This window comes from Microtus pennsylvanicus, chromosome 9 (assembly GCF_037038515.1).
Source record: "Microtus pennsylvanicus isolate mMicPen1 chromosome 9, mMicPen1.hap1, whole genome shotgun sequence".
Classification (NCBI taxonomy): Eukaryota; Metazoa; Chordata; class Mammalia; order Rodentia; family Cricetidae; genus Microtus; species Microtus pennsylvanicus.
Genome location: NC_134587.1, coordinates 16,495,827 through 16,521,733, shown reverse-complemented (window position 1 = coordinate 16,521,733; position 25,907 = coordinate 16,495,827). Strand labels below are relative to the sequence as shown.

The window sequence follows — 25,907 nt, the reverse complement described above, 5'->3', positions numbered from 1 at the left end:
TGAGAGGCACTGTCCTCTGCCTTCTGAGTGCTGGAATGAGAGGCAAGCACCAGCACACTTGGTCCACGGGATGCTTTCTTTGGTGGGCATCATACTTGACTTTAAGTGACTGTGTGATGTTAGCAGAGCAAGAGTTGGGATTTTCTTGAATAACCTGGACTCAGACTCCTTGTGGGAAAGAAAAGAGATGAGGAGTGCTGCTTGTCACCTGTGCAGCTGTCACTGGAAATGGTCCAGAAGCGAGGAAGTTCTGAAAATTATCCCAGGCAGGACCGAAATGGAAGACCCTCAGCAAACTGGCTAGGAACACAATTCCTAAAAGATAGAGATGCTGTCTGATGTATGTATATTTGATAGACACGTGCTGTTGGATGTGTGCTTTAATGTGTCCAAATACCATTCTCACCAATGCCTCTTTAAACTTTAGGAAATGCTTTAGAAGTTTAAAGGCATGGCCTCTTAACAAATTGGACAATAGCCTATGAATTGCTTTGTCAGCATCATGGAAGTAATGAGCTTCGGTGGAGGGGATCTCTTTCTAAATAAACGAAGACAGGACTCACGGGGATGGAAGGTTAGGCCTACCCTATCACAATGTGAAAGATGTTGGCAATACATGCGCCCGATAACTGGGTCAAAGGTGCTTCTGTTCTTCATTTGTTTAATAACCAACAAACACCTATTTATTGGATATTAAAGATGAATTTGGTTCTTACCAGGGGATTTTCGTCTAGCTGCAGTTTCAAGGTTAACACGTCTGAAGCAATACCAAAGTGCAAGATGACAGATTGCTAAGTATTAAATTGTGTTATCCTTGATGTCTTTTGTTTATTCTTGGTAATCTCACCCATCTCTGATGGTGTTTTCTAATAAGTGAGCGGGCAGGTCAGTGGTTCAATTTTTTAGCATGGAATGAAAGTATCCTCATGACTATTTTAACATGTACCATCTGAAAGTGTGTACTTAATCTAAAAATGGCTTAACAGTATAGCTGTATGACTCTTAATGGGACTGGGAAAATATATAAATTAAATATTGGAAAACTGTACAGCCAACAGAGCTTGTATTCCCGAGTGAGTGGCTGATGCCTTACTGAAGCAAAACTCACTACTGGCCCCCGGGCCTGTTCAGGTATGCCCCTGGGGCTTTTGGCAGTATTTCTTTATTGAGGACTTATTTGTATTTTTTTTTAATTATGTGCAGGTATGGGTAAATGCATATCCAAGGGGGCCAGAGGTGTCGGATCTCCTGGCACTGGAGTTACAGACAGGTATGAGAAGCCTGATGCGGGTGTTGGGAATTGAACTCTGGTCCTCCCAATGCTGAGTCATCTCTCCAGCTCCCTTTAGGCCAGCAGTTCTCAACGGGGGTGGTGGGGCGTGGCAAACAATGCTTTCTCAGGGTTTGCAAATCAGATATCCTGCATCACAAGGTATTTACACTATGATTCATAAGAGTAGGAAAATTACGGTCATGAAGCATCAACAAAAATTTTATGGCTGTGGTCACCACAACATGAGGAACTGCATAAAGGGGTGCAGCGTTGGGAAGATTGAGAACCACTGCACTAGGCCTTTCTTACTGTGTTGTTTGATGCCGCAAGGCTCAGCACTTGATGGAAACGGCTGTGAAACTGTTTTCTATAGATCCTGGGGGGATATTTGGGCTGTGCATTATTTTTAAAAATATGTCCGTATTACCTCTGCTTGTGATATCATCTCATAATTTAGCAGTAGGATGACCAAAACTGATCAAAATACAGATGAAAGGGTAAAATTACCATCTTGGTGGCACTTGCTGTAAGGACGCCATTGAGATGAGCCGGATTTTCTTCTCCTGATTGCATAGTTTTAAAGATAGGAAGATATGTATGAAATTCATTCTAAAAATGGGGGTTGCCTATAGTAGACTCAGCTGTCCCAGGGATCTCTAAGAATGAATGTTGTAGACACCCAGCCTCTAGCTCTCTGTTCCTTTCAGTTTGCTCCGCTACACACAGCTGACTAACCCAGGGGCCCATTCTTCCCTAGAAGCCCATACTCAATGACTCATGGAAGCAGCTGCAGGGACATTTGCCTGGGTACTCAGAACGGAGCCAGCTCTGAGGCATAGCTTGGTATGCCATCGGCTTGGTAGAGCTCTGCTTCTCGTCACCGCTGCTTAGGATTCCCAGTCAATACCCTGCACGACAACCTGCATGTCAGCACCTGCTTCCTCGTCATTGCAGGGGCCTTTAATCCAGCCCTCTCCAGAGGCAGAGGCTGACAGGTCTCTGTAAATTTGAAGCTAGCCTGGTCTACATAGCCAGTCAAGATTGCATAGTTAGAATCTGTGTCAAAAACCAAACCAAACCAAACAAACATCTCCTAAACAAAACAAACAAACAAAAAAAACCAAGCCAGATGAACAAGAACTCCCAACTGCTTCCTTGAGGGCCTGGGACAGTAAGAATGTGTCCTTTCCTAAATTCCAGATTCAGGGCAAGCTTTTAGTCTCTAGATCCAGCTTCTGGGTGTCTTGTATATTCCTGTCATGCTGCAAACTCAGTAGGTCAAATCTGAAATGTAGCTGATGAGTTAGGTTAATGCCTCAGAACAACGAGAAAGAGTGTGCCTTTCTGATTTAAAATAGCACACGTATCATAGTCCCACTGCACGGGACGCCTGGAGATAATTGTGATATCCTACATAGGCTTGTTCTGCCCCTCCACTTTATTGTGTGTGCTTCTTCATGGGAGTTTGTTGCTTATTCATCCAGGGACCCACTTCCTCATAAATAAGGTAACTCCCAGAATTACAACAAAAGCCTTCTCTTTGCTGCTGGATAGTTATTCTACTTAAGAGTTGTGTTTCCTTCTCCCTTCCATTCTACACATTTCTTTAAACATTTGCGTTATCCTGAGGAAACCCCACCCCCAGTTCTAAAGTACAATCACCTACTTATTTGAAAGCACAAAACAGTGGCTCACATACAAGATAATAATGATTTGGGGACTGAAACCGGATACTAAGGTCGAACTGGTCCTTCTCAATTAGATTAGCGCAGTCACAATAAAATACGTCTGCCCCCGTGTAACGTAAAATATACATTCAGGTTTTTTTTTATTTTTCATATTGCTGTAAAGAGTAAGGACGAGCAAGTCTTGATACATGCCAGTGATCGCAAGTGACAAAGAGACTTGCACGCGTGGATTTCAGGAGGTGGCATCTCTGAAAGCAGGCACAGTCTGTAAACCAGTCAGCTCACTGAAAGATGCTGAGGTTCCCAAGGGAAAGCTGTGTTGTCAGTTGAAGATGAGTCCAGGAGGAGTTTGTGAGGGAGGAGTTGCCAGGAAAGCAGTAGAACATTTCCTGCCCATGGGTGCAGTCCTGAGGACTTGTGATGGCCATGATGAATCCCACCACCATCACCACTGCACCAACCGGAAGCATGACACAGGCCATTATCTTATCCGTGTGTGTCCTTGGCTCGCCAGACAATTTCAGATAACAGGCTGAGGGGATGATAAAAATCAAAGGGGCCGCACAGAGCACACCCTGGGTGTTGAAGACAAGAGGCAAGTTAACGTTAGAGGAGAGAATTCCTTGTGTGTGTGTGTGTATACATTTGTATGTTTTATTTTTCTGAGACAGGCTTTCACTATGCATTCAAGGCTGGCATCAAATTGTCAGCCATTTTCCTGCCTCCCCCTCCCACCAAGTGCTTGGAGTAAAGACATGAACTATCACATATAACCTCATATAGCTTTTTGAAGTGCATTATAGAAACATTTATGGGTGAGGGGATGGCTCAGTAGATAAAGGCACTTGCCACCTAGGACGCAAGCCTTTTGGTTCCATCTTAGGAACAGAAGCAGAAATGGGAGGTGAAAATTGACGCCACAAAGTTGTCCTGTCTTCCACACATAGGCCATGGCCTGAGTGCTCTCCCACCTCCACGGCATACATACATATACACACTAGTGATACATATTTAAAATAGTCCAGTGTTTTAAAAGTATTTGTCATTACACATATTAAGAGTTGTATAGGTTCAGTGAAGACAAACCAAGGAAGGAAACATGTTAAGGAAAGACTTAGATGTAGGTTTCCCTTTCCAATGGAATAGTTGCAAAGAAATAATAAAAGGAAGATAGAGTAATGAATAGCAAACCTAGGGGAAGATTAATAGACAATAAAGCAGATGGCAAGATGAACTCCTGGAAAATATGAAACCCACTTTTTGGTCACATCGTCTTTTCTAATCCTGTCTAGAAATCCCAGTATATCACTAATGCCTTTCAAATCGGAGTGGGTTTATCTGCTGTTTGTGTACAGAGAGGGACAGTGGGAAATTGGATGAACATTTTTCTCTTTTCTCTTCTCTCACATCTGTTTGAAAGTGGAGCCTGTCTGTGTCAGAAAGAAAGGTTTAACCCTCGGGGCTTAGCATGAAATCCCATTTCTAAGCTTTCTTTCAAGTAACGCTAAGTGCATTAATTACCCTAGAAAATTGACAGTGGAACCAAATGACCGTAACTTGCTCCACTCCCCCAACTAGCTGCCCATAAATCCAACCTAAGGGGGAATGTCAGGTTGAAAATTATGGGTGGGAGAGTTGTTTATTGTAGAAACAGGGACAAGTACTGACTTCAAAGGGAAAGAGATTTTCCCCTTTAGAAGAACTAATTCTCACTAGAAACTGTGCAAATGTTGTTTGTAAATGTTAAAATTCATTGTATTTTAGATAACACTTTTTCTCCTCTTTTCAAGTGCTATATGTTAACTAAAACATAAAAATTTTATGACAAACGTGTGTTACACATCATAAAATTTTTCCTTTTAGCAAATCTCATTGTGTGTATTGGAAGTTTACAACATGGAGCTGTGGGACACGTGGGTAATGGGTCACTGTGATGGGACAAATTTAGAATAAGACTCAATTACTTTTGCATGTATGAAAAAAAGCTTCTGAAGATCTATTATATAACCAAATTCTCAAATACAGTAGGCTGTTGTTATCTTACTTGTTACTCCTTCCACCTAGAGCCTTGTTCGGACCGTAAGTCGGCTACCCTGCACCCTCACTCCACACTTCTGTTTGTCCTCTCTCCCTTCCCTTTAATAACCACATATTTAGTCTCTGACTCTATTTGGATTTTAAAAATAAATTCCACATACTGAGGGGGATCAGGCAGGTTTTTTTTTTTCATTCTGTGTCTAACTTGTTCCCTTTAGCATAATGCTATTCACATACTGTCAAAAAGCAGGGCTCCCTTCGTTTCAGGGCTGAGTCACTCTCCACTGTGTACCCAAGCTCTGTCTCCTTTACTCATTCATTGCTGATAGACACAGAGGTTGCTTCCATATCTTGACTAATGCAGGTAATGCTGCAGTGGACATGGCGTGCAGATGTGGGTATGAGATGGTCAGTCTGTTGCCTTTGGGACAGACCTTGGCTAGGGACGGCTGGCTTTGGGGTAGTCGTTTTTGTTTGTTTGTTTTGACCTGTTTTTAAAAACCCATACCTTTTTTTTCCATCATGGATGACAACTTATATTCTTACCAAGGGTAACCTTTACTAGTATTTGTCTTCTCTTGTCTTTTGATGGGAGCATCTTAAATAGTTTGAAATGATTTGTTAATGGTGGTTTTTACCCTGCAGTTTTCTGCGGACTTTATTATACTCAATTTAACCTGCCATCCATGTTTATGTTTTCTTGGAGAATGGACTGTTCAGGTTATTTGCCTTTTGTTTGTTTGTTTGTTTGTTTAAGACAATGTAACCCTGGCTGACCTTTACTCATTGTGTAGACTTGTCTAGCCTCTAACTCAGAGACTTTTCCTGCCTCTTCTTTCTGAATGAGTTCTTGGATTAAAGACATATGTGCCACTATGGCTGGCCTATTTATTTATTTACTTACTTACTTCTGAGACAGGGTCTCATTAGTTGCACAGTCTTTCAATCAATGCAAACTGAATTTGAAATTGGGTAATGTAAAATTACAGATTATACCTTTAACATCTTTAAAAGAATGAGTTTCTCAATACTAGCCTGTAAAATTGCATATGTCATACTAAATGTCATCTCCATACTAGCTTTCAATAGTATATTTATTTTTAGTGTCTTTTTTTAAAATTTACAGATACATGACTTTGTGGAATCAGACTGTCAGGTAGTATCTAAAATTTTGAGGAAGAATGCCTAGAAAGTATTTCTATAGTAATTTTGGGGAAGAATGCCTAGAAAATATTTCTATAGTAAGAGAGACAAGAATGACAAAATACTAAGAGGTGCTGATACTGCATTCTAATCTAAAATATTTAGGGCTAAGGAGATGGCTTTATCATTAAAGTTCTCACCATGCAAATGTGAGTACCAGAGTTTGGATCCCCAGAGCCCATGTAAACACCAGCTGGATGTGGGGACCTACTTGTAATCAGTTCTAGCCTCTAAAGACAGGATGCAGACAGGACCTCAGAGCAATCTGGTTAAAGATTGTAATATTGGCAATGGTGGCGTTTGATTGAGAGACCCAGCCTCAACAAAGAAGGAAGAAGAGCCATTGGAGATGATTCCTTACATAAACCTCAGACCTCACATGAATGTGCATGCAAACTTAACCACACATGTACCCACATACATGCAAACATACATGCATACATACGCATACCACATACACACACAAAGATAGAAAAGAATAAATGTATACACAGTGGCGTTTTGCTCTTTAGTACTTGAATAGATATAAGTATCTATGAGAGGTACATAGCAAATAAAAAATAAATTATCAGATGGCTGAAATTAAGTGGACAACATGATACTTTGAATTAAGTTATGAAGATATTATGGGAATGAATCATCCTTTGTAAAAAGTATGAGCTTCTAATTTCTTTGAAGTAAGAGATTGGGGGTGGAAGTTACTCACACCTCTATACCCTGGTTTGTGTGTATAGATTCTGCCCTTTGTAGAGACCACGTATGAGGCTAACTTATCTAGAACAGAGAGTGTGATGCTGCTGTCAGGAAGGAGACTGTCACCTGCTGAGATGCTGTCATCAGCCTTTGGGAACTCTTCCAAATCCAAGTTGCCAGCAGGCAAGGCAGTATATATATCCATCCTGATTTTTCTATCTTTATGTGTGTAGGGCATACATGTCTATGTATGTGTGCTTGCATGTCTATGGGCACATGTGTGTTTGAGTGTGCAAGCACATTCACGTTTGCGTTACAGTTCTTATGCATTGTTGTGGTGACTTGAATGAGTATGTCCCCTCAAGTTCATATATTTGACTATATGTCCCCCCCCCTTAGTGGAACTGTTTGAGATTAGGCAGTGTTGTCTTGTGGGAGGAGCTGTGTCCCAGGGGCAGGCTTTGAGGTTTCAAAAGCCCCTACCATTGCCACTTAAATCTCTCCTTCTGCCCCCACACCTGGTGCTTAGGTCTCAAGACGTGAGTTGTCAACTCCAGTTCCAGCACCATGCCTGCCTGCCTGTCACCACACTCCCTGCCATGGTAGTCTTAGACTCTAGCCCTTTGGAACCATGAGAACTAATTAAATGTGTTCTTTTGTAAGTTTCCTTTGTCATGCTGTATCTTGTCACACCATGAAAATTAATAACAGAAAAATAAGTAAGTTGGGACAGGGACAGTTACAGAGCAAACGTAACAGCTGATATTTGTACTGGAAGAAACCCAGTTGACTGACTTGTTCATGTTACTTTCTTGATGGCGTGAAAGCTCGGCTTTGCTAGAAGTCATGACTGGAGCTCAAGACTAACAGAAAAATGATAGTCTGAATGAAAAATGAAATTTACGCCCTGGAAATGCTGAAGCATGCATGGGCAGCCCGTATGTGGTGGTTCTGTTGAACTTGTCCATATTGGACAACTATTTCTCAAGAGGGCACCATATCTCATTACAGATGGTTGTGAGCCACCATGTGGTTGCTGGGAATTCAACTCAGGACCTTTGGGAAAGCAGGCGGTGCCCTTAATCTCTGAGCCATCTCTCCTGCCCACTTTCCTTTTTATCTACTCTATGTAAAGGAGTCCAGCCTATTAATCCATTTAGTGAAGGACTGTCTGAAGATACATCACCAGCTTTGGAAATTGCTTGGCAGGTCATAAAACCATAACTGCTGGTTAAAAAGATGGTACAAATATCGTCTTATTCATTAAGGCAGGTCAGTTCCATCCATTGCTGATGCCAGGACATTTTGCAATTCGCATCGTGGAAAGAACAAAAGGTCTGCAGGACATTTATAAGCAATACAGCTCATAAAATTGTGTTTTGTGGCCTGAATAGAGTCTAGTAAATGATGCAAGAAGCTAAAAACTAAATAGAAAAAAAAAAAGAATCCTGATGAACTGTGGACCCATGGGGAAGAGTTTTCCATCAGCCTCTGGGCCCATCAGGAACCACTCCCAGCAGAACCCCTCCTAGGGTCCCTCCTTGGCATGTCACACCCTTGGTCCTTTGGACACCTCAGAGACTGGTGATCATCTGCATCTTCCCACCACCGTGTCATTCTGGCTCCTTAAGGCTGGTGGTTGCCAGGTAGGCATCATGGCTGAGTTGCTGCTGCATGCTGTTGGAGATTCCAGGCCTCCAGGGCCTACAGGAGTGAGGTTGGGTAGACTGGGGGTTGGGCTCCGTTGATAGGAATGAGGGAAAGATCTCACTGGGCCCCTTGCTGCTGCTGTCTCATTGCAGAATCAGCCCTGCAGGTCGGTGCCACTGGCATAGGCCCTTGGTACCAGGGTTCACAGACAGGGTTTCCTTAGTCACAGGCATCAGTCCTATCTGGGTGACTGCAGGGAGGAGGAGCCCCCAGGCCCTTGGCAATGATGAAGGTGACAAGCATCACCCACTTCTGATAGCCCCTCCTCTGTCCCTGCTCATACCCCTGAAGGGATTGAGGTTTGTGGCTGCCCTGGGTAGGGGACACAGCTTCTGAGATTCTCAAAGGCCCTTCAGGGATCAGCCTGCCAGCTGCTCCTCTATAGTAGTGGGAAGGGATCGCAGGAAGATTGACAGGATCCATCTTCCTTGGAGAGAAAGCTCAGGCCTGAGGTATATAGGGAGTGACAGCCGGTCTTTAAAGGTGGGGCTTTCTCAGAAGATCCCTTCTCCTTGCTATTGGTCCTTGCCTCCCTAGCGAGCCTTTCCTTCAGCCCCCGAAGCATACCTATTGACCCCTTTTCTTGGGGGACACCTGATGAGGCACAACTTCCTGTAAGGAAGGGTTAGTACTCCTCGACCCCCCACCCCACAACCCCTGTGGCCATATTTTGGTAGTTCCTGGTTTCTTTGGTTGTGCTGGGGAGCAGGTCTGAATCTCGCAGGGTCCCTTCCTCTGACCTCCTCTCACCCCACCCCCATAACTGCTAATATTTCAAAGCAGAATGAAAAAAAAATTACCTATCTTTTAATTTTCTGCTTTACAATCAATTGATACTCATGAAAGTTATTCCTATATCTTAAGAGAAAACGAAAGCCTCTGTCTTAGGAAGTATGCCGACTTGGGCTCTGGTTTGCTTGCCCGATGATTATGTCTCTCTTTCTGGGTCTCATTGGCCTGCTTTCTTCCTGCCAAGCAAACAGCATACAGTGCTTTGGGGGCTGGTTCCTGTGACCATGGCACCAGCTGTTTCATTTCCCCCCGCTTTGTTCCACAAGTACAAACCCACAGGGCCCAATTACTGCAGCTACCTTGTCCCTAACAGCAGCATCCAGCCAAGATGCTGGAGTCTTGCAACAGAACGGGTCAAGGACTGCTTTTCTTTGCTTTTAAAATGGACTCTAAGATTGAGAACGCCTCTGCTTTGAGAATATGTCCTTGCTGTCCTCTGCTATGAAAACATGAAAAAAAGGTGAAATTCTAAACGGGCTTTGAATTTTTACCAGATAACCCAAATTATTTAGCCTGTATTTATTTAATTTTTAGCAATATCAGCATTTTCCTGATTTTGCCAGTTCTCATTCTAACACACGTCTCATCTTTATGGGTGATTGTGATATCTGAAAAGCCAGAACAGAGAATAATTTCTAAAGCGATTAGAGACCGTGGCAAGGCCCTGAGCTGTCTGTCATTCACATCCCCTCACAGAAAGTCTACTAATTAAAGTGAAAGCTATGAAGAGAAAATGAACACAAAAATCTTTAGTTTCAGTTTACTTCCAGCCTGGTATTTACTTTAGTCCTTTAAAAAATTGTTTCATATGTAGCATAGCTTATTCTTAAAAATACTTAAAGAGAAACTTTCTCTCTTTCTCTCTTTCTGGCCTCCCCCCACAAATACACATGCCCCCCCACACACAATATACACAAACACATACAAAAGAAGTCATTTTTCTGTGCTATGGATAGGGTGCAAACCCTTGCATAAATAGGACAAACAGTCCACCGCTGAGCTCTATGGATGTGTATGGATGTATAATGAAAGTGGTCTATTCATATGTATGTCAGCGTGTTCATGTATGTGGAGGCTAGAAGACAACTTTCTGTGTCCTGTGACATCGATCTCTGCCTTCTTTCCTTGAGACAGAGACTCCCATCGAATCAGAAACTTCCTGTTTCAGCTAGACTGACTAGCTCTTGGGGCTGGAGAGATGGTTTAGTAGCAAGAGTTTGCTGCTCTTGCAGAGGACCCAGGTTCAGTTTCAGGCACCCACCTGGGCACTTACAACAATTCTTAGCTTTAGTTCCAGAGATTTAGTGCCCCTCTTCTTGCTTCTGTGATTACTAGGCACACATCTAGTACACTTACATAAATGCAGGCAAAACATTCAAACTCATAAAAATAAATACATTTTCCAAAACAAAAGTGATCAAGCTGGCAAGATGACTCAGTGGGTTAAAGTTCTTGCAGTACAAGTCTGACGGCTTGAGTTCAGTCCCCAAAAACCCATGGTGCCAGGAGATAACCAACTCCAAAACACTGTCCAGTGGCCCTTATGCATGTTTATAGCTGCATACAAGTACTGCTTGCTCTCTTTTTCCTCTCTCTGTCTCTTACACACACATACACACACATGCACACACACACACACACATCATGAATACATAGTGAATAAGTAACTCGAAAAGTTAAAAAAATAAAAATCAACCTAATAAACTTTGAGAACTCAAATGAGGTATTTTATAAAACCAGAAAAAAACCAAACAATAACAAAAAATGATTGAAAGTGTTGTGGCTGGAATGAGAAACAGGCCCCATGTGTTATTTGAACACCTGGTCCCCAGAGGGTGATGCTGTTTGGGATGGTCATTGATCCTTTAGATGTGGCCTTGCTGAAGGAATTACGTTATTGGGGGCAGGCTTTGGGGTTTTATAGCCTGGACCCATGTCTTGTTCTCTCTCTCTCTCTCTCTCTCTCTCTCTCTCTCTCTCTCTCTCTCTCTCTCTCTCTCTCTCTGAAGTGCGATCAGTCTGCTTTCTGAATGCCAGGATGGCCTCATCTGTGGCTCTGTCTTCCCTGCCATGGTGAACTGTGAGTCAAAATAAGCCCTTTCTTCCTTAAGATGGTTTGTCAGAGCATTTTATCTCATCAACAGAAAAGGGACTGCTGTAGGGGTTCATTGTTCCAGACATCTCTACAGTGTAGTTGTAATAGTATTAGCACTGTGGTGTGTGCGTGTGTGTGAGAGAGAGATGTATATGTGTGTATGTATATAATATATGTAATATATATTCCTTTACTTTTTTTTTTTTTTTTTTTTTTTTTTTTTTTTTTTTTTAAATTTTTTTATTGATAAAAGGAGGATAAAGAAAAGAAAAAAAAAAACAAATTTCCACCTCCTCCCACCAGCCTCCCATTTCCCTCCCCCTCCTCCCACTCTTCTCCCCCTCCCCCCAGTCTTCTCCCCCTCCTCCCACCCCTCTCCCCTTCCCCCCACTCCTCTCCCCCTCCCTTTCCAGTCCAAAGAGCTGTCAGGGTTCCCTGCCCTGTGGTACGTCCTAGGTCCTCCCCCCTCCATCCATATCTAGGAAGGTGAACATCCAGACTGGCTAGGCTCCCACCAAGCCAGCACATTGCGTAGGATCAAAACCGCGTGCCATTGTCCTTGGCGTCTCATCAGCCCTCATTGTTCGCCATGTTCCGAGAGTCCAGTTTTATCCCATGCTTTTTCTGGTAACAGTCCAGCTGGCCTTGGTGAGCTCCCAGTAGATCATCTCCACTGTCTCAGTGGGTGGGTGCACTCCTCGTGGTCCCGACATCTTTGCTCATGTTCTCACTCCTTCTGCTCCTCATTGGGACCTTGGGAGCTCAGTCCAGTGCTCCAGTGTGGGTCTCTGTCTCTGTCTCCATCCATCGCCAGATGTAAGTTCTAGGATGATATGCAATATATTCGTCAGTATTGCTCTAGGGTAGGGTCATTTCAGGTTCCCTATCCTCAGCTGCCCAGGGAACTAACTGGGGACCTCAGCTTGGGCACCTGGGAGCCCCTCTAGGGTCAAGTCTCCTGCCCACCCTAAAGTGGGTCCCTTAACTCAGAATTGTGGTTCCGTGCTCCCCTATCCAACCTTCCTTTATCCCGATCCTCCTGTTTCCCCAAGTCCACCCTCCTTCCCTTCTACCTTTTCTCTCCCCATCTCCCCTAACCCCCATCCCACCCCACCCCCAAGATCCCACTTTTCCCCCCGGCAATTTTGTCTACTTCCCTTATCCAAGAGGATAACTATATGTTTTTCCTTGGGTTCCCCTTCTTACTTAGCTTCTTTAGATTCGCCTATTGTAGACTCCGTGAACCCTATTTATGGCTAGAAACCAATTATGAGTGAGTACATCCCATGTTCGTCTTTTTGGGCCTGGGATACCTCACTCAGGATAGTGTTTTCTATTTCCATCCATTTGCATGCAAAATTCGAGAAGTCATTGTTTTTTACCGCAGCGTAGTACTCTAGTGTGTATATATTCCATACTTTCTTCATCCATTCTTCCATTGAAGGGCATCTAGGTTGTTTCCAGGTTCTGGCTATTACAAATAATACTGCTATGAACATAGTTGAACAAATGCTTTTGACATGTGATAGAGCATCTCTTGGGTAAATTCCCAAGAGTGGTATTGCTGGGTCCAGGGGTAGGTTGATCCCGAATTTCCGGAGAAACCGAAACACTGACTTCCACAGTGGTTGCACAAGATTGCATTCCCACCAGCAATGGATGAGGGTACCCCTTCCTCCACAGCCTCTCCAGCAAAGGCTATCCTTGGTGTTTTTGACTTTAGCCAGTCTTACAGGTGTAAGATGATATCTCAAAGTTGTTTTGATTTGCATTTCCCTGATCGCTAAGGAGGTTGAGCATGACCTTAAGTGTCTTTTGGTCATTTGAACTTCTTCTGTTGAGAATTCTCTGTTCAGTTCAGCGCCCCATTTTTTAATTGGGTTAATTAGCATTTTAAAGTCTAGTTTCTTGAGTTCTCTATATATTTTGGAGATCAGACCTTTGTCTGTTGTGGGGTTGGTGAAGATCTTCTCCCAGTCAGTAGGTTGCCTTTGTGTCTTAGTGACAGTGTCCTTTGCTTTACAGAAGCTTCTCAGTTTTAGTAGGTCCCATTTATTCAATGTTGCCCTTAATGTCTGTGCTTCTGTGGTTATACCTAAGAAGCGATCGCCTGTGCCCATCTGTTGTAGGGTATTGCCCACTTTCTCTTCAATCAGATTCAGTGTTTTCGGGCTGATATTGAGGTCTTTAATCCATTTGGACTTGAGTTTTGTGCACGGTGATAGATATGGGTCTATTTTCATTCTTCTACAGGTTGACATCCAGTTGTGCCAGCACCATTTGTTGAAGATGCTTTCTTTCTTCCAATGTAAACTTTTAGCTCCTTTATCGAAAATGAGGTGTTCATAGGTTTGTGGGATAAAGTCCGGGTCTTCTATACGATTCCATTGGTCGACTTCTCTGTTTTTATGCCAGTACCACCCTGTTTTCATTACTGTAGCTCGGTAATAGAGTTTGAAGTCAGGGATGGTAATGCCTCCAGAAGATCCTTTATTGTATAGGATTGTTTTGGCTATCCTGGGTTTTTTGTTTTTCCATATAAAGTTGATTATTGTCCTCTCCAGATCTGTGAAGAATTTTGATGGGATCTTGATGGGGATTGCATTGAATCTATAAATTGCCTTTGGTAGAATTGCCATTTTTACTATGTTGATCCTCCCAATCCAAGAGCAAGGGATGTCCATCCATTTTTTGGTATCCTCTTCAATTTCTTTCTTCAATGCCTTAAAGTTCTTGTCAAATAGATCTTTCACTTCCTTGGTTAGATTTACCCCAAGATATTTTATGCTGTTTGTGGCTATCGTGAATGGAGAAGCTTCTCTGATTTCCCTCTCTGCTTCCATATCCTTTGAGTATAGGAGGGCGACAGATTTTTTGGAGTTGATCTTGTATCCTGCCACATTACTAAAGCTGTTTATCAGCTGTAAAAGTTCTTTGGTGGAATTTTTGGGGTCGCTTATGTACACTATCATATCATCTGCGAATAACGAAAGTTTAACTTCTTCATTTCCAATTCGAATCCCCTTGATCCCATTATGCTGTCTTATTGCTATTGCTAGAACTTCCAGCACTATATTGAAGAGGTATGGCGAAAGTGGGCAGCCTTGTCGTGTTCCTGAGTTAAGCGGGATGGCTTTGAGTTTCTCTCCATTTAATTTGATGTTAGCTGTCGGCTTGCTGTATATAGCTTTTATTATATTTAGGTATGACCCTTGTATCCCTAATCTCTCCAAGACTTTTAACATAAATGGATGTTGAATTTTGTCAAATGCTTTTTCAGCATCTAATGAAATGATCATATGGTTTTTTTCTTTCAGTTTATTTATATGATGGATTACATTGATAGATTTTCGTATGTTGAACCAGCCCTGCATCTCAGGAATGAAGCCTACTTGATCATAATGGATAATTTTTCGGATGTGTTCTTGGATTCGGTTTGCCAGTATTTTGTTGAGGATTTTTGCGTCGATATTCATGAGTGAGATTGGCCTGTAATTCTCTTTCCTGGTTGAGTCTTTGTGTGGTTTTGGTATCAGAGTAACTGTAGCTTCATAAAAGGAATTTGGTAATGACCCTTCTGTTTCTATATTGTGGAATACATTGAGGAGTATAGGTATTAGGTCTTCTTGGAAGTTCTGGTAGAATTCCGCATTGAAACCATCTGGCCCTGGGCTTTTTTTGGTAGGGAGGTTTTTGATAACCGCTTCTAGTTCTTCGCGACTGACAGGTCTGTTTAGCTTGTTCACCTGGTCCTGATTTAATTTTGGTAAATCGTATTTATCTAAGAAAGTGTCCATTTCTTTTACATTTTCCAGTTTAGTGGCATACAAGCTTTTGTAGTAAGATCTAATGACTCTCTGAATTTCCTCTGTGTTTGTGGTTATGTCCCCCTTTTCATTTCTGATCTTATTAATTTGCAAATTTTCTCTCTGCCGTTTGATTAGTTTGGATAGGGGTTTGTCAATCTTGTTGATTTTTTCCAGGAACCAGCTTCTTGATTCATTGATTCTTTGGATTGTTTTTTGTGTTTCTATTTTGTTGATTTCAGCCCTCAGTTTGATTATTTCCAGTCTTCTACTCCTCCTAGGTGAGTCTGCTTCTTTTTTTTCTAGAGCTTTCAGGTGGGCTGTTAAGTCTCCAATATGTGCTTTCTCTGTTTTCTTTAAGTGGGCACTTAGTGCTATGAACTTTCCTCTCAGGACTGCTTTCATAGTGTCCCATAAGTTCGAGTATGTTGTTTCTTTATTTTCATTGAATTCAAGGAAGACTTTAATTTCTTTCTTTATTTCCTCCTTAATCCAGGAATGGTTCAGTAGTTGACTGTTCAGTTTCCATGAGTTTGTAGGCTTTCTGGGGGTAGCATTGTTGTTGAATTCTAACTTTAATCCATGGTGGTCTGATAAGACACAGGTGGTTAGTAATATTTTTTTGTAGCTGTGTAAGTTAGCTTTGTTACCAAGTATGTGGTCAATTTTCGAGAAGGTTCCATGAGCTGCAGAGAAAAAGGTATATTCTTTCCTATTTGGGTGGAATATTCTATAGATGTCTGTTAAGTCCATTTGCTTCATTACCTCCATTAATTCTCTAATTTCTCTGTTAGGTTTCTGTCTGATTGACCTGTCCATTGGTGAAAGAGGAGTGTTGAAGTCTCCTACTATTAGTGTGTGCGGTTTGATGGCTGCCTTGAATTTTAGCAATGTTTCTTTCACATACGTGGGTGCTTTTATATTAGGGGCATAGATATTCAGGATTGAGATTTCTTCCTGATGAATTTTTCCTGTTATGAGTATAAAATGTCCCTCTCCATCTCTTTTGATTGATTTAAGTTTGAAGTCAACTTTGTTAGAAATTAGTATGGCCACACCTGCTTGTTTCTTAGGTCCATTTGCTTGATAAGCCTTTTCCCAGCCCTTTACTCTGAGTAGGTGCCTGTCTTTGTGGTTGAGGTGTGTTTCTTGTAGACAGCAGAATGTTGGATCCTGTTTTCGTATCCAGTCTCTTAGCCTGTGCCTTTTTATAGGTGAGTTGAGTCCATTGACATTAAGAGATATTAATGACCAGTGGTTGTTAACTCCGGTCACTTTTTAAGTAGTAGGGTTTGTGTGTTTCCCTTCTTTGAGTTGCGCTGGTGAAGGGTCTCTAGATGTCTGAGTTATTGAGGTCTTTGTTGGACTCCTTGGTTAGTGATTTTCCTTCTATTATTTTCTGTAAGGCTGGATTTGTGGCTACGTATTGCTTAAATTTGTTTTTATCCTGGAAAATTTTGTTTTCTCCATTTATGGTGAACGAAAGCTTGGCTGGATATAGTAGTCTGGGCTTGCATCCATGGTCTCTTAGTTTTTGCAGTACATCTATCCAGGACCTTCTGGCTTTCATGGTTTCCATAGAGAAGTCAGGTGTAAGTCTGATAGGTTTACCTTTATAAGTAAGTTGGCCTTTTTCCTTTGCGGCTCTTAATATTCTTTCTTTATTCTGTATATTTTGTGTTTTGATTATTATATGGCGAGGGGATGTTTTTTTTTGATCCAGCCTATTTGGGGTTCTGTATGCCTCTTGAACCTTCATAGGTACATCCTTCTTCAGGTTGGGAAAGTTTTCTTCTATAATTTTGTTAAGTATATTTTCTGGACCGTTGAGCTGCACTTCTTCTCCTTCTTCTACTCCAATTATTCTTAGGTTTGGTCTTTTTATTGTGTCCCATATTTCCTGAATGTTTTGTGATGAGAGTTTGTTGGACTTGCTGTTTTCTTTGATCAGTGCGTTTATTTTCTCTATGTTATCCTCAGACTCTGAGATTCTTTCTTCTATCTCTTGTATTCTGCTGGTTATGCTTGTTTCTGTAGTCTCTATTCGTTTACCTAGATTTTCCATGTCCAGCCGGCCCTCTGTTTGTGTTTTCTTCTTTGCCTCCATTTCATTTTTCAAATCATGAACTGTTTCCATTATCTGCTTGATTGTTTTTCCTTGCTTTCCTAGGGTGTCATTCACTGATTTACTCAATTCCTCGAACTTTCTGTTATACTTCGCATCCATTTCTATAAGGGCGTTTTTTATATGCTGTTTAAGGGTGTCAATCACTGTCATGAAGTCAGTTTTTTCTCCTTCTTCATGATTAAGGTGTTCATGTCCTCCTGTTGTGAGGTCGCTGGCTTCTGGTGGTTTCGTGTTGTTCTTCAGATTGTTGGGTGAATTCTTGCATTGGCGTCTCCCCATCTCTACCTTCCAATATTCTCCTATGGATCTTCTTTTACAGGATCAGGTCTTCTTGCCAACTGATGTACCTTCCAAGTGATGTCACTCCCCTGTGATGTTTCTCCTGGGGTGCAGTTCCGATCTCCTTGCTGCTTGGTTAGCTTGCAAACAAAGGCCCACCCTGCTTGCTGCAGGCAGGTTATGGGGACAAAGGAGCTACCACCTTCCCCTTTGCACTCACCTTCGGGTTCAGTCCCAAGCCCAGGCAGGCTGAACAGGGAGGCACTCTGCTCCAAGAAGGGAGGGATGGAGGGAGATAGGGGGTAGGGGGATCTGGATGTAAGCTGGATGGGATAGGAAGAGAGAGGAGGTACCGGGCAGTGTAGCCCTGTAGGTTGATCAGGAAGTGTAGGCGGGCTGTTCCCGGGTGCCGCAGCACTCACTCACCACAATGATGTCTCACTAGGTGCCCTGATCGAAACTCCGTGCTGCTTGGTTCACTCGCAGACAAAGGGCCCACCCTGCTTGCTGCAGGCGGGCTATGGGGACAAAGAAGCCCCCGAGCTCCCCTTGACCCTACGCTTGGGGTTAGGACCCAGCGCCCAAGCAGGCAGAGCCGGGAGGCTCTCTGCCACCAGGGATGGGAGGGGGGAGAGAAACAGAGGGTGGGGGGATCTGGATGTAAGCTGGATGGGATAGGAAGAGAGAGGAGGTACCGGGCAGTGTAGCCCTGTAGGTTGATCAGGAAGTGTATGCGGGCTGTTCCCGGGTGCCGCAGCACTCACTCACCACAATGATGTCTCACTAGGTGCCCTGATCGAAACTCCGTGCTGCTTGGTTCGCTCGCAGACAAAGGGCCCACCCTGCTTGCTGCAGGCGGGCTATGGGGACAAAGAAGCCCCCGAGCTCCCCTTGACCCTACGCTTGGGGTTAGGACCCAGCGCCCAAGCAGGCAGAGCCGGGAGGCTCTCTGCCACCAGGGATGGGAGGGGGGAGAGAAACAGAGGGTGGGGGGATCTGGATGTAAGCTGGATGGGATAGGAAGAGAGAGGAGGTACTGGGCCTATATTCCTTTACTTTATTTCCTGCTTCTATTCCAATGGTTCACTTACCATCCTAAATAGTTATAGAAACAGGTCCTAAGCTGTGGTCACAAGGCATGATCATTCGTGTAATAACTTAAGCTGTTCTCAGCAGCGTGTCCAGTGTGGTGGGCCATAGAGGAAGTCATTATATATGTTTGTCTTGGAAGAGTTTACCATTTGGAAAGTAAAGATAATTAATGGACAGTTCAAATATCACATGGTCTAAGATCTTACGTAAAAGTTATTTCATTAAGTTAAACAGGAACCATTCACAGAAATCAAGACTACTATGTGATTGGATTTCTGCTTTTTCTCCCCTCTCGATTTGTTTGAGAGATGAGGTGTTGCTATACTACTCAGACTGGGTTCAAGGGATTCCTGTGCTTAGTCTCTCCTGAGAAGCTAACTTGCTGGAACTACAGGGCTGCATCAACATACCAAAGGAAGCCTTTTTCCTGTTGTTGATGTAATGGAAAATTCCCCAGGGTCCCTAGTGTTTGGCATCTGATATAAGAAAAGTCCGAATTATTTGCTTCTCGACAGGCTATTCTCCAGCTTTTGTTTGGAACTTCAAGTCACAATGGCATTGGGAAAGCATAGTGACGTCAATATGAGCGATAAACCCTCATTCATCCTGAACTTTTCATAGCCAGGAGAGCAGGATGAGCTGGAGTCTCCCCTACACAACCCTGCCCTCAATGTGGCACATGACCAGGAGATGCTAACTGGTTTTCTTCTGATTAGAAATCCTGTAAGGCTTGTGGAGAAGGAAGAATAAAGACCTTGCATTAGTGGTTTTCCTTCCATTGCTATCTCATCAAATGGTGCCATTAGCCTAGGGTCACACAATAGAGTGGAATCATTCTTGATGTACTTCTCTGTCCCTCTGTGTTCCTAATGGAATCTGTCACCGAAGTGTGTGAAGTTTTGTGTGTGTGTTCTTTCATCAACCACACAGCTGCTGAACATTCACGTTAGTGAGAAAGGTTATATTCTTTCAAATTTCCTTCCATCACTATGTTTTTACTGTGTAGTGCAGAGTAATTGCTCAGTGACTATATGGTTAATGAATAAATGAGTTCCAAGTGACAGCCAACAACAGACTTTGTAGGACTTAGGCAGACGAAAAATAATCATTGCAGGAAAAGGAATGAATGGAAAAGCAGACAGGGTAAAGGAGAAGAAAAAAGATTGATATGGCATAGTGACAGGCTGAAAATAAATCTGGCAGCTAAGGGAGCCTTTGGAGAAATACACTGGAAGTAAGTCCCCATAGAGACTGGGCTACTGAACAACAGCATTTCCAATTGCATTGAAAGAAAAAGATCAGTTCAGACATGACACAATAGAGACCTACATCTGTGTACTTAGAGATGACAAAAGAAAAGTCTGGGGAAAGAAAAAAATATTGAAAGGAAAAGAAGTTTGGATTATCCAAAGTGATGATGTGATCGGGATAAAATTTTATTCTTTCTATAATTTCAAGAAATCCACTAGACATTTCAATTCCACACACAGTGTAGGGTGTGGTCAACTTGAGAAATACCTGGATAGTACAGGGACAAGATATGCAGCTGTGGAATTCTTGACACTTGTAGTCAGACACAGTTTTGTTGTGAGGGATTGTCCTGAATATCATGAGATATTATTGATGCCCTGGCTTCTTCTTACGATATACCCATAGCATTGCTACCCTGCTAGGCAACCAAAGCTGTCTCCGGACATCACAAATATGACCCTCCTGGATGGGGAGCAAAATCATGCCTTTTGAGAAGCACTGTCGTAAACCATATGCTTTCACAGACAGCAGAGGGTCATCATTATCAATATTTATTATTATAATGCAAACAGATTTGCACTATACTTCAGAAAGTGATACTTTGAAGAAAAGGAGAACATTTTATAATAGACAATAACATTTTAAAAGAGATTTCAGAAAGCATAGAGCAAGTCCTTTCATGTACTTACGTTGAGTTCTAAAACTATCCCAAGGCAATCAATCAGCAATGATACCAGCGTGGCTGCAGTAACAATAACCACAGTTAAGATGATGTGGAACACTGATGAAGGATTCCCACCGAAAAACACATTGGCAATTACCTAGCAAATAAACAGAACAGGTTGATAGGTGTTCTTGAGGCTCACTGGAATCAGTAAGGGGCTTTTGTACTAGCAGCGCTATGACTATATGAACCACCCATAGTAAGGCAACGCATTAAACCTTAGGACACTAGGAATGTTTCTGTCTTTTCAAAGAAACTGCACATCTGCATACATAGCAATAATGAGTATTCCTTGCTGAGAACATTGTCAATCGGTGTCCTATGCTGTAGACCCAGAGCCTGGCACACCATTGTTGTAATACACACATTTTTTTTAAGGATAAGAAGGCTTTGAAAGTTTCCTTATCCTTCTTGAGCTGGGCAGATTGCCACTAAAACAAACTACAAACACTAATTGATTACTTAATGGTCTCTAAGGAAGGTGTTAGGACTTACCCTCGTAATGATATTGGATGAGTGCTATCCTTTATTAAGAGAAAATCAATTCTATACGTAAGAAACCCACAGAGGAAAGGCAAATTAGGAATAGTTTGTCAATATTTTCCATGAATCAACAGATTAGGAGGCTAATCTATAGTCACTACTGGATGCATCCCACTCTGATGAATTTACAATAAGAGAATGTCAAAAGAATGATTCCTGTTCTCAAGAACTGCCATCCCAATAGAAGGCCCATAATTGGCATAGAAACAAGTAGAGACTAGTTTGTGGCAGGATTTAAAAAGACCAAGTAGAATGTAGAGGGCTCTTCCGTTGTCTAAACTGGTCTCCTGCGGAAAGCAGAGGAAGCCCTGGACGAATGTGTGAGGAGCAGCTGAAGACCCAAGCGGAAGTATAACACTGACAGAATCACCGCCATGTTCAGGACCCCAGTGCCTCAGACCAGTGTGACTGGCAAAACTTCCCCAAGTCCACATGCAAATGTTGACAGAAAGTGCACTCTGTCGCAGGTTCTTCCTCCTAGATGTTTACAGCCTGAGCTCCCCCCTCCCCGGGACTAGCTGCCCCCTCCTTATTCTGTATATAATAAACACAATCATTTCTGGGCTGCCGTGATACGTGCTCTCCACCAGAGCAAGCCCACACCACCCAATCTGAGCTTGTCTGTATACACGTCTGTATTTCTCCATCCCCGTGTCTCCCCAGTCAGGTTTCTAGGACCACAGCACACAGGACACGGCCTTCCTTAAAGTCCTCTTCTTTTTACCGTTTCTGAAACGCGAGTGACCTAGCCGAGCTTGGGGTGAGGATTAACGGTAGAGCAGAATGACAAGCTGAGGCCACCGAGGAAAGAAGAGCAAAGGAGAAAGAGTAAGAACATTCTCGATGGAGGACAGAAAGGAGACTCTGAACAGAGTGATGAGCATGTGCAAAACTGTAGGGTTAAGACAGCCCCTTTGGGGGCGGGGTTTGCCTCAGGCAAATGCCTGCCAATGGCACGCGGGTAGGCAGCTCGGCCCCTTTTCCTTCCTACCTTCTGTGCCACACGGGAACTTCGGTTCTGTAAGTTTATCATTAAAGTGGTAAATATTCTTTAATATCTGCACTGTATTTATTTACGCCGATACACAAAACACCAGTGAAGCGAGAGCTGTCAGTGGAGAGAGCATCAGGTGCCAGGTACTGTAACCATGACAACTGTGGAAAAATGACCTAAACAGATGATATCCCCGCCCATCAGCCGCTCCAGCGCTGCTGCTGGTAGAGACCTAATGGTGATATTAATAACTTAGATGAAAAATAAAATAAAAATAACTTAGATGATGTGGATTTGCTGTTTCTTTAAACACAACTGTTCCATACATCTCTAAGATGGCCTTAAGAGGCCAAAATAGCTAAAGAGGCAGGATCAGGGCATACAGTCTTTTTTTTTTTTAATCCTCTTTATATGTACCTGGTCTATTTTACCTATAAAGAGAAATGGCTGTGTTCATGTTGGTTCTCTCTGTGTGTATACGTGTGCGTTCATGTTTGCTCTGTGTGTGTGTGTGTGTGTAGATGTGTGAGAACAGCAACAGCAACCACCGAGTCTCATACAGCATCTCTCTGCATGGCGCATGCTGCCAGGGCAAACATCTTAGTTTGACTCTGCTTTCCCATGATGGCAGCTAGAATGGAAACTCATTCCACATAGGAAAGACAGACGCTGCAGGTGATGTGACTCAAGTCATCCACACATGGCTGACCAGAAGGTATCCAAGCCTGCACTGTCCACTCATGTTGATCTCGAGATCCGATCTGAGCCTGAAGTGCTGGGTAGATGCTGACAGACCAGCCTTTCGCGACCAACAGTTAGCAAAGTTTTAAAAGAATCTCGAAGCTCAAAAATCTGCATAAAGTTCATTCTACCCCTCTCTCCTGTAAAGGAAGGGCACCAGCCTTGGGTCATGCTGTTTGTGAACAGGAGTGAGACTGGAAAGAATGCACAGCCCTGAACCTGTATCCCAGCGCTGGTTCACCTTGCCAGCACTGGCCTACAGTGAGAAACCAGCTGCCTTGAGATGCCTGCGGATTCGATAGGGGATTTAAGGCTCTCTTGGTGGCTCCCTTCATACATTGTATGCAGTCCCAGTGCACTGCAGAAACAGTAGAAGAAGATGCTGACTAAGCCCTTTCCACAGTGCTCGTGGGTGCTGCTCACTCAGCACAGTAGATATCTAGCCAAAGGCCTAAGATTCCTGACAAACCATGTTACCCAGGATTACACAAGAATAGATTCTCTGTTGTCTACATAACTGCCTGTATTTGCAAACATGTAAAATTCTTATAAGGCATTTATTATAAATATATGCAACAAAATATATCTGTAGACCTATAGGTTTAAGTTGAAGTTTGATTCCTCATGGATTATAATATATTATTTTTAAAAATAAAACCAATTACTCTGGCCTTTTGTAAATAATCAATGGCTTATGAAACATCATAGCAAAAATATAATTTTGGGAATGATTTCTTTAAACCTTCATCCTTCGTTTGGCATTTCTAAAGGCTGTTCTTCACTTGGGGACCAAGCGATGTGTTTGTGTTTATGATCATCTAGACTCAACCCTGGGGCATGATTTACAGTCATAACATCTAAAACAATTATTTTGTAAATATTTGAATACATACTTAAATAAAAATGAGGACATGACCACTCCTAGGTATGGTTGGAAAGAATGTTTTTATTGTAGATATGAGGGAAAGAATAGACAGAGGCATCTGGAAGACACCATAGCAGGGAGAGAAAGAAGTGGGGGAAGGGCTGCAAGCAAGAGAGGATCAGAAGAGAGAGAGAGAAGAATTGACCCAAAGACCAGAGGCCAAAAAAGCCTATGGCCGAAATGGCTGGAATCAGAAGCTGGGGGAAGGGAAGGGAAGGTCAGGGTCTGGATAGGTTTAGGGTAGAGGGTGGTGGGTGAGACTTGCTGAGGTAGCCTGGCAGCCAGTGTCTGCTTTGATAGGCTAACCAGCACCTTAGTTTGTCACGGGTTTCTTTGGAACCTAACAATGTTCATCTATAGATTCCAATACTTTACAGCTTAAAGAGGAGGTTGTATGAACCTACCCTGTCATCTTGCCTTTAGGGAATTTACGTATTGAGTCATCTGTGTCTTCTTTTTTTTTTTTTTTTTTTTTTTTGGTTTTTCAAGACAGGGTTTCTCTGTGGCTTTGGAGCCTGTCCTGGAACTAGCTCTTGTAGACCAGGCTGGTCTCGAACTCACAGAGATCCGCCTGCCTCTGCCTCCCGAGTGCTGGGATTAAAGGCGTGTGCTACCACCACCTGGCTATTTTAAGCCAATGTAGTAGAGCAATCACAGGGACATAGGGTTGGAAAGAGCCTGGGCTAGCTTACCTCTCTAGTCACAAAGCATTCAATCGGGTACGTCAAAATGACGGTGATGCCATAACAAAACCTTCCGAAGGTCACCAGGTCATCACTTCTGCAGTAATTTTCAAATAAGTCTCCTGGAGAACAAGAAAAATATATTGAATTGCAAGGTCTTGGGAGTAACTAACAAATGAGATAATCCTTCCTATAAAAGTGGTGGCCTATACACTTCATCTCATCGAATTAGAAGAACAGATTACCAGGTCTAAGTATCACATACTGCCTCCAGTAGCCCTGTTATTATACACAGCTATAGTGCATGCTCTACGTGAAGGTAGACTCATGATTCTTATTTGTTTTTGGTAAGTTTGCCTTAAAGTTGTGCCAGCTTTTGAAAAAATACTTTGTCCATTGTGGGCTGGGGTTTCTTTATATATATATATTTAACAGAATCAACTCCCTAAATTCTTGTGTGCTGCCTTTATAAATGGCTTCTGGTCTTTGTTTCTGGTGATTGTATTATTTTAAACAAATGCCTATTAAAATAAACAAATTTCTCTTTGAAATGCTATTTTTAGATCGAGGACAATCCCACAAGGAAGAGTAGGACCAGGGCCTGTGGGAGGCTGAGTTTCCTGCATGGGAGGTATAGGTCCTGATCACAAGCTCGGCACCACACCAAGGAATTCCAAAGGTAACACCGTCCTTCGTGACATTTGATGTATGCAAGTAGAAACACAAATTTCACTGATAAGACTGATTCCAGGAAAGGACACTAAATTTAATGACTTCTAAATTAAGTAGCAGACCACATATACCTTAGGCTCCTTTTTATTGAGACTCTGTATGTTTGCAGGAGTCTACCAAAAAAATGCCAGGCTCTGGTCAGCTCACAGCAGACAGCCTTTGGGCCTCATTACTTCCTGAACATAACATGGTTAAGGCTGGACACCACAGTTGCCTTTTTTCAATTAAACCAATTAGAAAATTGCATGAAAGCCGCATATTTGACAGTACTGTTTCAGAAGAAGAAAATAATCCTCCGAGCTTGTTTGTATTAAAGAGTGAGGAGGCAGCCTATTCGTGTGGAAACTTCCTCTTTCCAGGGCAAGTCCCTTCCCTCCACCAAGGACACCTGATGTGTGTGACTCTCCTGGTGTCCCTTCTGGACAGAAGATGACAACACAAAGCAATAGAAGCAGAAAACAGCTTCAACACTGATTAAGGGTTCAACCCTGTGAGAAACCCAAGAACCTGGGTTCCCA

General features: G+C 42.7%; 1 protein-coding gene across 1 annotated transcript in view; it reads right to left on the bottom strand.

Moving 5' to 3' along the window:
• Nucleotides 1–3,072: 3,072 nt before the first annotated feature.
• Nucleotides 3,073–25,907, bottom strand: part of Slc38a11 (solute carrier family 38 member 11) — a 50,971-nt gene continuing 28,136 nt past the window's right edge. Inside the window, exons 10-12 of the mRNA XM_075984406.1 lie at nt 24,667–24,779; nt 20,737–20,868; nt 3,073–3,536 (exon numbers count right to left, since the gene is read on the bottom strand). Of these exons, the coding sequence (XP_075840521.1) occupies nt 3,243–3,536; nt 20,737–20,868; nt 24,667–24,779 (539 nt within the window). The 3' untranslated portion in view covers nt 3,073–3,242. The remainder of the gene's footprint in view (nt 3,537–20,736; nt 20,869–24,666; nt 24,780–25,907) is intronic.